This window comes from Hyla sarda, chromosome 5, assembly GCF_029499605.1.
Source record: "Hyla sarda isolate aHylSar1 chromosome 5, aHylSar1.hap1, whole genome shotgun sequence".
Classification (NCBI taxonomy): domain Eukaryota; kingdom Metazoa; phylum Chordata; class Amphibia; order Anura; family Hylidae; genus Hyla; species Hyla sarda.
In genome coordinates, this window is record NC_079193.1 from 33,588,047 (window position 1) to 33,604,554 (window position 16,508).

The 16,508-nt window shown below is 41.3% G+C and overlaps 1 protein-coding gene across 3 annotated transcripts; it reads left to right on the forward strand.

Moving 5' to 3' along the window:
* Positions 1-720: 720 nt before the first annotated feature.
* LOC130273048 (macrophage mannose receptor 1-like) lies at positions 721-4,946 on the forward strand. Of its 3 annotated transcripts, none has more exons than XM_056519223.1 (4): positions 721-799; positions 2,236-2,397; positions 3,334-3,369; positions 4,561-4,946. In XM_056519223.1, the coding sequence occupies exons 2-4, from the start codon at positions 2,307-2,309 to the stop codon at positions 4,785-4,787; spliced, it is 354 nt and encodes a 117-aa protein (XP_056375198.1). In that variant the 5' UTR covers positions 721-799; positions 2,236-2,306; the 3' UTR covers positions 4,788-4,946. The 3 variants fall into 3 exon arrangements, with proteins under 3 accessions (XP_056375198.1, XP_056375196.1, XP_056375197.1); XM_056519221.1 differs by having other exon boundaries at positions 730-1,050; XM_056519222.1 differs by having other exon boundaries at positions 730-911.
* Positions 4,947-16,508: the final 11,562 nt, after the last annotated feature.

Below are 16,508 nucleotides of genomic sequence, written 5' to 3' on the forward strand. Positions count from 1 at the left end.
AATTCACATCACTTATTCATATTTCCCGCAGAGAGCTGTGATTGGTCAAATGGTTCCAGCTACTCACAGCTCTCTGCGGGAAATATGAATAATCGGTATATATACGGCATATACAGTGGGACTAGAGAAGAGCGGCCGGCCGCCCGCATCTATACATTATACAGGACGATCGCAGGGGTATCAGAAGTGACATCTGCTGCAATCTGTCTATTAATGCAGGTACTACAGCTCCCTGCCTAGAGCAGAGTGAGCTCCATGTTGGGAGTAGTAGTACCTGCAGTCGAGGACAGAGCACAGCAGGTATCACTCCTGACACCCGATGCGATCGTCCTATCTATTGGAGAGATGTGAGCACAGGAGAAAGCCACGCGCATCTATACATTATACAGGACAATCACAGGGGTGTTGCTGATGAAGAAATTAGTTATTTTGAATCGAGTAGAAGTTCGGATTCGGTCCGAATAAAATTTTTCTTGAAATTCGGAATGAATTCGACTTTGTCAGATTCCATTCGCTCATCCCTACATTCAACATGCATTAGCCATCTAAAGTGCCTTTATGTACTGCATTCGTACACACAGTGGGGGAGATTTATTAAAACTTGTGCAAAGGAAAAGTTGCCCAGTTGCCCATAGCAACCAATCAGCTCGCTTCTTTCATTTTGAACAAGGCCTCTTCAAAATGAAAGAAGCAATCTGATTGGTTGCTAGGGGCAACTGGGAAACTTTTCCTCTGGACAGGTTTTAATAAATCTCCCCCAGTGTACCTACCTGGTTTTAAGATAACAGTGCAATAAAAAGTGTGTACATTGAACAGGCACTAGCCATGTAAAGCCACTTTATGTATATATTCTTGGTTTAAGTGCACACACAGTATACCTACTTGGTTGTAAAATAACAACGCACTTTAAAGTGAGTTTATTGAACACTCATTAGCCATCTAATATGCATAAGTGTATATGTTCTGGGTTTATTCGCAAACAAAGTATTTAAAACTGGTTGTAAGATAATAACACAGTTCAAAGCATTGAAAGTGAAAGTTGACTAGCAGGTGAGTGAAAAATCACCCCAAAAATAAGATAGAAAGAAACTTTTAAATACATAAAGGGAATAAACACAGTAAAAAGTAGAGCATTTTTAAAAGAAGAAAAACTACTACAAGAGGACATTGTTTTATATCAGAGGGGAAAGGTCTCTGCAGTAATATCAGGAAGTATTACATTACTGACAGAGTAGTGGATGCATGGAATAGCCTTCCTGCAGAAGTGGTCGCTGCAAATACAGTGAAGGAATTTAAACATGCATGGGATAAGCATAAGGCTATCCTTCATATAAGATAGGGATATGCATAAGGCTATCCTTCATATAAGATAGGGATAAGCATAAGGCTATCCTTCATATTAGATAGGGATATGCATAAGGCTATCCTTCATATAAGATAGGGATAAGCATAAGGCTATCCTTCATATAAGATAGGGATAAGCATAAGGCTATCCTTCATATAAGATAGGGACAGGTATAAGGCTATCCTTCATATAAGATAGGGATAGGCATAAGGCTATCCTTCATATAAGATAGGGATAGGCATAAGGCTATCCTTCATATAAGATAGGGATAAGCATAAGGCTATCCTTCATATAATATAGGGATATGCATAAGGCTATCCTTCATATAAGATAGGGATAAGCATAAGGCTATCCTTCATATAAGATAGGGTCAGGACTATTCATAGTATTCAGGAAAATGGGTAGACTAGATGGGCTGAAGGGTTCTCATCTGCCAACACATTCTATGTTTTATATTTTTCTTATATTAAAATGATTGGTTGCTAAGGGCAAAATCAGACAGTTATAGGCAGATTTATTAAATCTGTGCCACTGTATATATATATATATTTTTATATATATATATATATATATATATATATATATATATACATATAGATGCAAATCATAAAATGTTGCAGTATCTTGTAATACCTTTTTTATTGGACAAACAGAATTTTGTAGAAAAGCTTTCGGGATTCCTCCCTTTATCAAGTCCAAAATTCTCTACAGAATTCTGTTAGTCCAATAAAAAAGGTATTACAAGATACTGCAACATTTATATATATATATATATATATATATATATATATATATATATTTTTTTTTTTTTTTATTTTTTTTTTATTTTTTATTATTATTATTTTTTTAAATATGATTCTTTTTAAAGAGGGAAATGTTTGCATTTCTAGAAAAGTGGCTTTGGTTGGACAATACACTAATAGACTTTGTGAACTGGAATAATGAAGGATCCAAAGAAGACATGTCTTGTGTGATGATGCATGGCAAAAAAGGAACATGGACGACTACATGGTGTTTTAGTTACAAAGGGTACATATGTAAGGCAATGAAAAGTAAGTAGCAATAAACCTGTATCACTTTTCATGTTAGAAATATATATGTATATATATATATATATATATATATATATATATATATATATATATATGTATTCTCTTTCCTTTTCTTCCACATCTGTCCCAGACTTCTTCCAGGAACAATTTGTCAAATTCAGAATCTGCCAAACATCTTAGGCTCCCTACTTTTTGAGTATCATCATCCTCACCTTTTCCCAACCATAGTGGCACAGTAGGTAGGCTGTTTTCCCCATTAGGAATACAGGTGCCCCCTGTAGATTGGTGACACAGTGTGTAGATAGTTAAGCCAGTATGTACATAGATGCCCCCAAGAGGTAAATAGGTGCTCCCAGTAAGTAATTAGATGCCCCAAGTTTGTAAATGAATGCCTCTATTAGGTAGCTAGGCTTCCATAAGGTACTTAAAGGAATACCGTAGTGTTGGGACCCCTGCAATCTGCTGTATGGGGCCCTGGCAGTCTGCATGAAGGGAATGTTCCTTCCCCGCACGACACAGTGTCTGACACGCCCCCTCCATGTATCTTTATGGCATACATGGGGGGCGTGTCGGCCACCGCATCATGCTGGGGACAGACACGCCCCCTTTCGGCCAACTGCCGGGGCCCTGTACAGGAAATGGTCGGATCCCCCGCAATCTATACCTTTTTTTTTTTTTTTAGGGGATGTTATTTTGCACTAAACAATTCCTTTAAATGATCCCAGTAGGAACATAAGCCCCGGGTATCTAGATGGGTCCACCAGTATACAGATTGTACCTTCAGCAAAACAATGAAAAAACTAAGTGTAATCATTTTTCCATTACATTTAAATCGTAGAAATGAGAACGAGTCGTCACGTCATGACAAGATAAAGTACAAAATTACTTTTATTCATAAAAATCCTATTTCTAACCTACTGTATTTTGTATTCACAGCTCCACTGCCCACAGAAAAGACAACAGAGAAGCCAGGTACAGTAAAGACAACATCCAATACTTATGTATTTTCTATTGTATAAAGCAAATTAAGATACAAATGATACCTGCAGTGATGCACCAAGTATTCATACATACATTATAAGCACATTATTCTAAATCATGGGCTAGTTCACAGATCTCAGGTCTATTTATTTATCTATATATCTAGGGCCGGCTCTAACCATAGGCAGATTAGGCTGCTGCCTAGAGCGCCTCCTTGATAAGGGCGGTGCTGAGAAACAGTTTTTTTTTTGTGAAGCCACAGTTATTATTAATGTGTATGTGATGTAATGTGACAGTGCTGCACTCCTGACAGCCGGATAGAGGAGCCAGCACAGCACCACAACTGCACACTCCTCCTCAATTTTCCATCGTTTGAGCTCTGCAGGACCTACCCTAGAATTGAGCTTACTCCTCCCTCCACCTCCTCCCTCCACCTCCTCCCCCAGCCGGGCCGACTAGATGGCGAAAGTGAAGGCCCTTTGATGATGTCACCATCATGTGACCAGATAAGAAGAAGCTTTTTTACAGTGTGTCACCCCAGTAGCAAAGTAATTACATGAGGAGGAGTTTTGTTACAGTGTGTCACCCCAGTAGTAAGATGATTTCATGGCGATACGCTGAATTATTGTACACAGTACATACCGTATGCCTTGGGACCTACACCAGATTTATATTGGCAGCAGAGTCTTTAGGCCATCTCTGAGCTACGGTGACTGTAGCCTCTGTGCCCAGTGGAGTGCTAATGGTCTTTGAACCAATAATAGTGTCTGCTTAAAGGGGTACTCCACTACTCAGCGTTTGGAACAAACTGTTCCGAACGCTGGAGCTGGCGTCGGGAGCTCGCGACGTCATAGCCACACCCCCTCATGATGTCACGCCCCCATCCCCTCAATGCAAGTCTATGGGAGGGGGCTTGAAGGCTGTCACGCCCCCTCCCATAGACTTGCATTGAGGGGGCGGGGCATGACATCATGAGGGGGCCGGGCTATGACGTCACGAGCTCCCGACGCCAGCTCCAGCGTTCGGAACAGTTTGTGGAGTACCCCTTTAAGGAGAACTATTACTCCTTTCCCCTATTACTAAGAGAAGTACTTACACTGTTGGAAAAGATTTTGTGCCACCTCTGTCTGTAGGATTTATATATGTACTAACTTTTTTTATCTGTATTTTTTTTCTTTACAGAAGAAAAGCCCTCACATGGCCTGACCATTGGTGTGGTTGTCCTACTTGTTATTGCTGCCTCGGCCATTGCAGTCTTCTTTGCATATAGAAGGAAATGGAACAAGTCACAACCAGAAATTGGTCTTGATAACAGAATATACCTGGACAGTAACTGTGAAGACGGGACACAAGATGCAAGCGTTCTAATTGAAAACATTGAGCAAAACGAAAATGCTAAATCTATATAAATATAATCCAACCATAACTGTACAATAACATCCAGGCTCATATACAATACCATCCAAAAGGAATATATATCACTGGTCTACAAGACGTTCCATACAATTAAAACATGGTCTAAATAAATAAAGATCACAGAAAGCGAGTTTATGTAAAATTGTAAAGTGGTAATAAATTATTTGTGATTGTTCTCATATCTGTTCATACAAATGCATTTTATTGGAGTGCTTTAACCCCTTAAGGACTCAGGGTTTTTCCGTTTTTGCACTTTCGTTTTTTTCTCCTTACCTTTTAAAAATCATAACCCTTTCAATTTTCCACCTAAAAATCCATATTATGGCTTATTTTTTGCATTGCCAATTCTACTTTGCAGTGACATTAGTCATTTTACCCAAAAATGCACAACGAAACGGAAAAAAAAATCATTGTGCGACAAAATCGAAAAAAAAACGCCATTTTGTAACTTTTGGGGGCTTCCGTTTCTACGCAGTGCATATTTCGTTAAAAATTACACCTTATCATTATTCTGTAGGTCCATACGGTTAAAATGATACCCTACTTATATAGGTTTGATTTTGTCGCACTTCTACATGCAGGAAAATTTATACGTTTAAAAATGTCATCTTCTGACCCCTATAACTTTTTTATTTTTCCACGTACAGGGCGGTATGAGGACTCATTTTTGGCGCCGTGATCTGAAGTTTTTATCGGTATGATTTTTGTTTTGATCTGACTTTTTGATCACTTTTTATTCATTTTTTTAATGGTATAAAAAGTGACCAAAATACGCTTTTTTGGACTCTGGAATTTTTTTGCGCGTACGCCATTGACCGTGCGGTTTAATTAATGATATATTTTTATAGTTCGGACATTTACGCACGCGGCGATACCACATATGTTTATTTATTTATTTTTTTACACTGTTTTATTTTTTTTATGGGAAAAGGGGGGTGATTCAAACTTTTATTAGGGAAGGGGTTAAATGACCTTTATTAACACTTTTTTTTTACATTTTTTTGCAGTGTTTTAGGTCCCATAGGGACCTATAACATGATGTCAGCAGAGAGCACTGTGGTCATGATGTCAGCAGAGAGCACTGTGCTCATGATGTCAGCAGAGAGCACTGTGTTCCAAAAAGAAAATAATTTCTTCTGTAGTATTCAGCAGCTAATAAGTACTGGAAGGATTAAGATTTTTTAATGGAAGTAATTTACAAATCTGGTTTACTTTCTGGCACAAGTTGATTTAACCCCTTAAGGACCAAGGACGTACCTGTACGTCCTTGGTCCTGCTCTTCTGATATAACACGGGGTTACACAGTAACCCCGCGTCATATCATGGCGGGCCCGGCGTCATAGTGAAGCCGGGACCCGCCTCTAATAGCGCGCAGCGCCGATCGCGGCGCCGCGCGCTATTAACCCTTTAGCCGCGCGCTCAAAGCTGAGCCGCGCGGCTGAAAGTGAAAGTTCCCGGCCAACTCAGTCGAGCTGTTCGGGATAGCCGCGGCTAATCGCGGCATCCCGAACAGCTGACAGGACAGCGGGAGGGCCCCTTCCTGCCTCCTCGCTGTCCGATCGCCGAATGACTGCTCAGTGCCTGAGATCCAGGCATGAGCAGTCATCCGGCAGAATCGTTGATCACTGGTTTCTTATGAGAAACCAGTGATCAACATAGAAGATCAGTGTGTGCAGTATGGGACCTATAACACTGCAAAAAAAAAGTGAATAAACATAATTTAACTCCTCCCCTATTAAAAGTTTGAATCACCCCCCTTTTCCAATAAAAAAAAACACAGTGTAAATAAAAATAAAAATAAACATATGTGGTATCACCGCGTGCGGAAATGTCCGAATTATAAAAATATATCATTAATTAAACCGCTCGGTCAATGGCGTGCGCGCAAAAAAATTCCAAAGTCCATTTTTGGTCACTTTTTATATCATTTAAAAATGAATAAAAAGTGATCAATAAGTCCTATCAATGCAAAAATGGTACAGTTAAAAACTTCAGATCACGGCGCAAAAAATGAGCGCTCATACCGCCCCATACATGGAAAAATAAAAAAGTTATAGGGGTCAGAAGATGACAATTTTAAACGTATTAATTTTCCTGCATGTAGTTATGATTTTTTCCAGAAGTCCGACAAAATCAAACCTATATAAGTAGGGTATCATTTTAATTGTATGGACCTACAGAATACATATCAGGTGTCATTTTTACCGAAAAATGTACTACGTAGAAACGGAAGCCCCCAAAAGTTACAAAACAGCGTTTTTTTTTCAATTTTGTCGCACAATGATTTTTTTTCCCGCTTTACCATAGATTTTTGGGCAAAATGACTAACGTCATTACAAAGTAGAATTGGTGGCGCAAAAAATAAGCCATCATATGGATTTTTAGGTGTAAATTTGAAAGAGTTATGATTTTTTAAAGGCAAGGAGCAAAAAACGAAAATGCAAAAACGGAAAAACCTCCGGTCCTTAAGGGGTTAAAAAAAAAAGGTTTTCCACCGGAGTACCCCTTTAATAACTTTTCTCTTTTTTTATAAGTTGAAAAAGAATAATATTTACTCCTGATCCAGTAATGTAGACACATTTAAAACTTCTATATCTGTAGTACTCAGAATTGATGCTTGTTGTAAAAGGATTACTCTTCCCTTAGACATCTTATCCCCTATCTAAATGATAGAGGATAAGATGTCTATTCACAGGCCCCCATGATCTCCACCGCGGCACCCCAGTCATATGGTGCATGAATAATGCGGCCGGATGATGGGCGACCACAGGGATCATGTCCCCTCCATTCATGTACTAGCCGCCACACCCCTTCCCATAGACATGAACGTAGGGACATGGCATGACTTCACGAACACTAAAGCTCAGAGCATATAAAGTTATGGTCCTGCACACGACCATATTAGTATCCTCCTCGCTATATATTAAGAAATATTTAACACCAGCTGACCACACCAGTGTGAGGAAGTGTTTAAAACATAACGATTATTTAATCTTTCTAAAAACACAACTAATTATGTGCTTTCTATCGTACCGAATAATGTTAGCAAAGCAAAAGCAATTAGAAGCCGCTATAATGATGCAAAGTACAATCTGGAGTGCAAATGGTTAAACATCCACCTCACAGATCCCCATATTATAACAAATATAACATATTATTCAATACAGTGCATCGCCATTGCAAAGCATTGAGTACATTTTTCAATACTTTAAAGGGGTACTCTGCGGGCTAATTCTTGTCATCTGTGGCATGTGATAAAAAAACATACCGTTTGGAGAATTATGTAGAATAAAACACAATTGTTCTGACCCAGATGCATTCATAGGGGAGAAATAAAAAATTAAGGAAAGAGAGGTTAAAATTGAAAGGGAAACACTTGTAGCAGAAAGGGAAATGTATGCAACAAATAATATTAATATAAAGAAAGGTTTTAAAGGACAACTGTAGTGGGACACTTTTATATATTCCCGTGCCCGGGCCTCAAAAATAAACAAAATAAACTCATACATACCTTCCTACGACCCCCCGTTGGTCCGTCACAGGCCTCACGATCCGGCATTGTTGACCTCATTCCACTTCCTGGGGACGGGGACGCCGCAGAGCCGTCGGCGTATCACCGGCCGTAGCAATGTCCCGCCCCGGCCTGTGATAGGCTGAGCCCACTGTCATGTAAGAAGCCGGCCAGAGCTCCTTACATAACAGTGGGCTCAGCCTATCACCGGCCGGGACATTGCTGCGGCCGGTGATATGCCCACGTCTCTGCGGCGTCCCCAGGAAGTGGAATGAGGTCAACAATGACCTTAAGGCCTGTGATGGACCAACGGGGGCTCGTAGGAAGGTATGTATGAGTTTATTTTGTTTATTTTTGAGGCCCGGCCACGGGAATATATAAAAGTGTTCTAGAGAAATAAGAGAAAATGTCCCCCTAAAATTTGTAACCCCATTTCTCTCGAGTAAGGAAATACCTAATATGTGGATGTAAAGTGCTCTGCGGTGCACTGCAGGTCTCAGAATGGAAAGAAGCGACATTGGGCTTTTGGAGAGTCAATTTTGCTTAATGGTTTTATGGGGGCACATTGCATTTCGGAAGCCCCCATGGTGCCAGAACAGCAAAAAAAAAAAAAAAAAACTACACCCCTCAATGAACATAACAAGGGGTACAGTGAGCCTTTACACCCCACAGGTGTTAGAATTTTTGCTAAAGTTGGACTTAAAAATAAAAAATAAAAAAATTTCACTAAAATGCTGTTGTTACCCCAAATTTTTCATTTTCACAAGGGGTTATAGTAGAAAAAGTCCCCCAAAATTTGTAGCACCATTTCTTCTCAGTATGGAAATACCCCATATGTGGATGTTATGTGTTATGCGGGTGCACTAAAGGTCTCAGAAGAGAAGGAGCGCTATTGGGCTTTTAGAGAGAGAATATGGTTGGAATGGAAGTTGGGGGCCATGTGCGTTTACAAAGCCCCCATGCTACCAGAACAGTGGACCCCCCCACATGTGACCATATTTCAGAAACTACACCCCTCATGGAATGTAATAAGAGGTGCAGTGAACATTTACACCCCACTGCATTTGGCAGATCTTTGGAACAGTGGGCCGTGCAAATGAAAAATTACATTTTATTATTTTCATGGACCACTGTCAGACACCTGTGGGGTGTAAATGCTCACTGCGCCTGTTATTACATTTCCATAAGGGGTATAGTTTCCAAAATGGAGTCACATGTGGGGGGGGGGGGGTCCACTGTTCGTGGCCTTCAATTCCAGACAAATTCTCTCTCCAAAAGACCAATGGCGCTCCTTCTCTTCTGAGCCCTGTAGCGTGCCTGCAGAGCACTTTATATCCACGTATGGGTTATTTTTTTACTCAGAAGAAATGGTGTTACAATTTTTGGGGGGCTTTTTTCCTATTACCCCTTGTCAAAATGACAAATTTGGAGTAACACCAGCATTAAGGCTCACTATACCCCTTGTTATGTCCTGTAGGGGTGTATTTTCCAAAATAGGGTCACATGTGGGTGTTTTTTTTTGTGTTTATGTCAGAATCGCTGTAACTATCAGCCACCCCTGTGCAAATCACCTCAAATGTACATGGCGTTCTCTAACTCCTGAGCCTTGTTGTGCACCCGCAGATCATTTTACGCGCACACAATGGGTATTTCTGTACTCAGGAGAAATTGCATTATAAATTTTGGGTGTCTTTTTTTCCTTTTAGCTCTTGTGAAAATAAAAAGTATGGGGCAACACCAGCATGTTAGTGTAAATTATTATTTTTTTTTTACAATAACATGCTGGTGTAGACTTTACCTTTTCATAAGGGGTAAAAGGAGAAAAAGCCCTCCAAAATTTGTTAGGCAATTTCTCCCGAGTATGGAAATACTCCATATGTGATCCTAAAATATTGCTTTGAAATACGACTCCGAAGTGAGAGAGCGCCATGCACATTTGAGGCCTAAATTAGGGATTTGCATAGGGACAGACCCTGATGCAAGCATTACACATGCCTCCGATACAAAAAATATCTCACGGCAGTGTTTCCCAAACAGGGTGCCTCCAGCTGTGGCAAAACAGCATGCCTGGACAGTCAATGTGTTAGGATTCGGCTAGCTGGATGTGGATCCTCTGTGTCAGCGAGGAATTGGCGTGGACCGTGTCGGTGGACCGGTTCTAGGTTGCTACTGGTTTTCACCAGAGCCCGCCGCAAAGCAGGATGGTCTTGCTGCGGCGGTAGCAACCAGGTCGTATCCACCGGCAACGGCTTAACCTCGCTGACTGCTGAGAAGGCGTGGGACAGAAGGACTAGGCAGAGGCAAGGTCAGACGTAGCAGAAGGTCGGGGCAGGCGGCAAGGTTCGTAGTCAATAGCAATAGCAGAAGGTCTGGAAACACAGGCTTTGGACAACACTAAACGCTTTCTCTGGCACAAGGCAACAAGATCCGGCCAGGAAGGGAAGGGGAAGTGAGGTTATAAGGACAGGGAGCAGTTGGAAGCTAATTAGACTGATTGGGCCAGGCACCAATCACTGGTGCACTGGCCCTTCAAATCTTAGAGAGCTGGCGCGCGCGCGCCCTAGAGAGCGGAGCCGCACGCGCCAGAACATGACAGCCGAGGACTGGGACGGGTAAGTGGCTTGGGATGCGATTCGCGAGCGGGTGCGTCCCGCTATGCGAATCGCATCCCCATCGTGAATGTCAGTGCAGCGCTCCCGGTCAGCGGGTCTGACCGGAGCGCTGCAGAGAGGAGAATGCCGCAAGCGTTCCGGGGAGGAGCAGGGACCCGGAGCGCTCGGCGTAACACAATGGCTGTCCGGCACTACTGGGCACTATCTGTGGTCGTTGAGACAGTATCCCGGTCTATATATACTTGTATACATTTTAAGTGATTTTAAATGTATGTTCTTTTTGCATTTGTGTCAATAATAATTGGATACCTTTTCTAAACATTGATCTGTATACTCTTTCTTTTTATGATTATGATGCCTCTCTTGCGTAGGATCTAGTTTACATTGCTAGGGGACCTTAGTGTATTTACTACTGGGAGTTGTTAAAATATCCAAAGTCACCTATTCACACCTGGGTGAGTGTAATGCGTTTTTCGTAAGGGCTCACAACTCACTTTATGTCATAATTTAATTTAATGCAATAATATAGTGTAATAATTTTTGTCCCTTGTATAGTGGGGATATTGATCACTGTATAGTGGTTTTTATTTACCAACAGTATGATGGTATTAGTCACTCCAGCAGTAATATCTCATCCTGAAGTGAAGGTACGCCCTTGGTCCTTAAATCCCAGGACGCGAGGGATTACCTGTACGCCCTTTGTCCTGGTGGGGTTAAGAGGTGCCATAAGCTCAGCAGATCCCCTTCTGCCCCCCCCCCCCCCCCCCCAAGATGAGGAACACATTGTATCACCATTATCCCAGCAGATGTTGGTAATAATGGAAAACATGAGTAAAAGTCTTAAAGATTTAAATATGCAGTTGGCACATAAGACCCCATTGCAGTGCCTTTTAACTGTAAATACAGTTTGGTATTAAACATGTAGAAGTAATATGTCAAAATTAGATTAAATAAATTAAATAAGAAATCCCAACGTGGTTCAGAAAGATAAACATGTGAGAGTCTTTTTATTTACCTCAATACCATTTTGATATTTAAGTATTTAAGTATACCGACTAAGTCTAAAGAAGCAATAAAATAATGCCTTCACTTCAGGATGAGATATTACTGCTGCAGTGACTAATACTATCATACAGTTGTTAACTAAAACCCACTATACAGAGATCAATATCCCCACTATACAAGGGACAAAAATGATTACACTATATTATTGCATTAAATTATTGGACTATATTATTGCATTATATTTTAATTGCCATTTTATTTTTTAAGAGACTGTTAAAGTGGTACTCCGCCCCTAGACATCTTATTCCCTATTCAAAGGATAGGGGATAAGATGTCTGATTGCGGGGGTCCCGCCGCTGGGAACCCCCACAATCTCTCCTGCAGCACTCCTATCATCTGGTGCACAGGGACTGCTTCACTCCCTACCTGATGACTGGCAATGCAGGGGCCGGAGGATTGTGATGTCACAGCCCCGCCCCCGTGTGAGGAGCGGGGCTGTGAGAGGTACTTCCCCGCCCCCCCCCCCCCCCCCTGATGGTAGGAAATCTCTGTCTGTTTCCTCTTTTTAGCCAAGTGATAGTTTGCGTAGAGTAGAGGTGAACAGATACATTGTATCTAGTCCACAAGCTTAATTTTGGAAAGTTGGAGCCAAGTGATCTATGAATTAACATGAGCAAACTTGAAAAGTTCAACTCTGCCAGTTCCCCAAACTCGGGCAAAAAGTTCTGGTTCTGACCAAACTAATTCTGTCCGAACCTGTACTTCAACAATAGCCCAAAAACATGTTTCTTTTTTTATTTATTAATTATTATTATTTTTTTTACAAAAACAATACAAATCAAATATATGTGTTAACAATGTAAAATACCAAACTGGCTAATCCTAGCCAGAGCTATCCTGCTATGAAAAACACCTAACTTAGAATAAGAATACAATATAAAGGGAAACAGGAAAAAGAAATAAAGAGGAAAAAGGAAAAAAAAAGAAAGAAATGGGCACCTATCTTAAAAAAAAATACTACTGGGCAGAGAAAGGGACTTTGATTTAGCGTGATCTATATACCTCCCATTTTGCCCATATTCTATTAAATCGATCTTGACTGTTAGAGGCAGAAGCAATGGAACGTTCCATTATATAATTATGCTGGGTAGCATTTAAAATTTGTAGGACATCTGGGACTAATGTACCTTTCCACTTAGCTGCAATTAAAGTTTTAGTCACTGTCAAAACATGTACTATGATGGTAACTTCTGAAGGAGGTGTCTGGTCTAAGTTCAAATGTAGTAGGCCCACTTCTGGTCCCCAAGGGATAGTGGAGCCCGTTATCGTACACAAAGTATCATAAACCTTCCTCCATAACATAACAATTACTTCACACTCCCACCAAACATGAAGCATGGTCCCTATGTGGTTATTGCATCGCCAGCATATTTCAGAGCTGCCAGGGAACATCTTTGACAATTTCTGTGGTGTTAAGAACCATCTATATAATATAATTTCCTGGTAGTCTCCAGAAGGGTTGCGTTATGTGAAACGCTAGAGCATAAAGTAAATACCTGAGTCCATTGTTCTATGGAGAAAGATTTCCCTAATTCTTGCTCCCATTTCTCGCAGCATCTAGGTAGAGTTATTAGAGGTGAGAGGGCATCATACGCTCTCGAGATGCCCCCTTGTTTCATGCTCGCGTTGAAAAAAAAAAGCACAGTATCGCGATTTGGGTTGTTTGAATGGGATGTGTATAGTGGATTTGAAGTGTCTTAGCTGGTAGTATTTATAATATTCTGTAGCTGGGAGGGCAAATTTTTTAACTATGATTGTAAATGGTAACATTCGTCCCTCTGTATCTGTTATGTCGGAGTATTTCTGTATGCCCTGTTTTTCCCATAAACGGAAATTAATATTAGGGATATGCAATTTGAGTGTTTCCAGAGGGATATCTCCCAATCCTAGAGGGAGTATATGATTTCTGATTGAGGGGAGGGTCCTGGCTTTACATGAGGCTTTGATTGTTGGAAAGTGGTTGTGTACTGTTATATTAGTTAAGCGTTAGTTCCAAAGGACTGTAGGGTATCAATGAGGATCCCAAATTAACCCATGATTTGGCTTGGTCGTTGATCCACCATGATTTAAGTTGGTCAATCAATGTCGCCCAGTAATATCTATTTAGATCTGGGCATCCTAGACCACCTCTGTTATTTGGGAGACATAACAGCTGAGAGGAAACTCTAACTTTTAGATTTTTCCAAATAAATTGCATCAGGCTACACTATAAAGCCTGAATTCTGTACTTTGGGACCAGAATGGGGAGGTTATGGAATAAATAAAGGACCTTTGGTAATATGTAATGTCACTGGATAATGTGGATAGTAGTTTGGAGTAATTAATTGGTATCAATTGAGATATGGGAGAAGTGAGTACTATTCCTAAGTACTGGATATTACCATCTGACCATTTGTATGGGTACAGCTTTTGTAGGTGTTCTTTCAAGGCCGGCTCAATACAAATACTTAAAATCTGTGATTTAGTTGGATTTATTTTATAGCAACTCACTTCCCCAAATCTCTACAGAATTCTTGTAGTGACTGTGCTGGTGCTTTGAGAGATGAAATAATATCGTTGGCACAAAGGCCGATGCGGTGCTCTTTATTACCAATAAGCACTCCTTTGATGTCCTTGGCATCTCGGATGCACTGGGCGAGGGGCTCCATCACTAGCGCGAATATCAAAGGAGATAATGGACACCCCTGCCTCGTGCCATTCGACACCCGGTGGAAACAAATAGGATGAATACAAATGCTTTGCACTAGCGGATATGTTATGCTTTTAAAATAAAACTCCAAAAATGATCCCTTTTTGGAGGTAGATTCCTGCCGGAAGAAGCAATGGCTTTTTCCAAGTTATCCAAAAATGATCACTTTTGGGGAGTAGCAACAGGTTGTGTGTTTGGAAAGTGGAGAAGCAATGGCTTTTTACAAGCTGTGAGAAATTATTTCTCTTTTTTGGGGTGTAGCAACAGGATTGGTGTCCTAGAAAATATACTAAAGTGTCACAAAGTCCTTTATGTAGCTTTTTCACAATTAGTCTAAACAAAAAACTGTAACATTTTACTTTCAGTAACATTTTGCCCTGACAGCACAGATGCAGTATGCTCACTGCTGCATAACTATAATAATGATATGTGTGGTCCTACTCCTGTGTTGTTTAGTGCTTAGTGTCCCTCACAGAGATCTTCACCCAACACCTATTATCTCTTAAAATTACTGCAGCTATGTGCATAGGTTTTTATAGTGGCTTTGACATCACCCCAGTAAAGCATTATGGGATACTTTTTAGCAAAGTTCTGACTGTACTGGGATTGTACAGGTTCTGTTCACTCATTTCTACCTATGAAAGATTTATAAATTGTCCCTGCATCCCCGTCAATAGTAAAATATGGGACAAATAATGTGGAAGGGCATAATATGATGCACAGTGTGGATTACAAAAGTTTCCCTTAACAATTGTCTATGTAAAGGGAATTTGTCAGCTGCAATTTATGATCCAAACTGCTGGCACTGTTAAATAACTATTATGACAATGTGATACCTTTAACCTGTTGGGGACGAAGGGCGTATGCATACGCCCTTGCATCCTGGTACTTAAGGACGAAGGGCGTATCCATATGCCCGTGAGAATTTCGGTCCCCGCCATGCAAAAACACCCCCCCCCCCCCCCCCGGTCGGCGATCGGCACAAATCGCAAGTGAATTTACACTTGCGATTTGCGCCGATTCCGGGTCATTTCGGGTCTATGGTGACCCGGAATATAAGGGGGATCGCAGTTGTCTAAGACACCTACAATCCGCCTGAAGGGATAGGAGTGAGGTGGGAGAGGTGCCACCCCTCCTATCCCTGCTATTGGTGGTCTAGACACGACCACCAATAGCAGATCGTTTCGTTTCCCCTGTCCTGCCCACCCACAATAGGTGGGGCAGAACGGGGAAACGAAGGGGACCGAATGCTGAAGGTCCACTTACCCCTCCGGAGGCTGCGGGCGGCGGTGATCGCCGGGCGGCGACGTTGTGCGGCTGAAGAGGACGGCTCCCTGGATCCTACAGAAGCCGGTAAGTTGCCTAGCAACATCTGGAGGGCTACAGTGGTCTCTAACCTGTAGCCCTCCAGATGTTGCAAAATTACAACTCCCAGCATGCCCAGACAGCTGTTTTCTGTTTGGGAATGCTGGAATATGTAGTTTTGCAACAGCTGGAAGACTGCAGTTTGAGACCACTATAACGTGGTCTCTAAACTGTATCCCTCCAGATCTTGCAAAACTACAACTCCTAGCATGCCCAAACAGCTCTTTGCTGTCTGGGCATGCTGGGATTTGTAGTTTTGCAACATCTGGAGGGTCACAGTTTGGAGATCACTGTCCAGTGGTCTATAAACTGTAGCCCTCCAGATGTTGCAAAACTGCAAATCCCAGCATGCCCAAACAGCAAACAGCTGTTTCGGCATGCTGGGAGTTGTAGTTGCGTAACTCCAGCTGTTGCATAACCACATCTTCCAGCATGCCCTTTGGCGATCAGTACATGCTGGGAGTTGTAGTTT

Coding starts and splice junctions, on each gene's coding strand:
- LOC130273048 (XM_056519223.1), top strand. CDS start 2,307: ATGTCTTGTGTGATGATGCATGGCAAAAAAGGAACATGGACGACTACA. Junction 2,398..3,333: donor CATATGTAAGGCAATGAAAA/GTAAGTAGCAAT, acceptor TTGTATTCACAG/CTCCACTGCCCACAGAAAAG. Junction 3,370..4,560: donor AAAGACAACAGAGAAGCCAG/GTACAGTAAAGA, acceptor TTTTCTTTACAG/AAGAAAAGCCCTCACATGGC.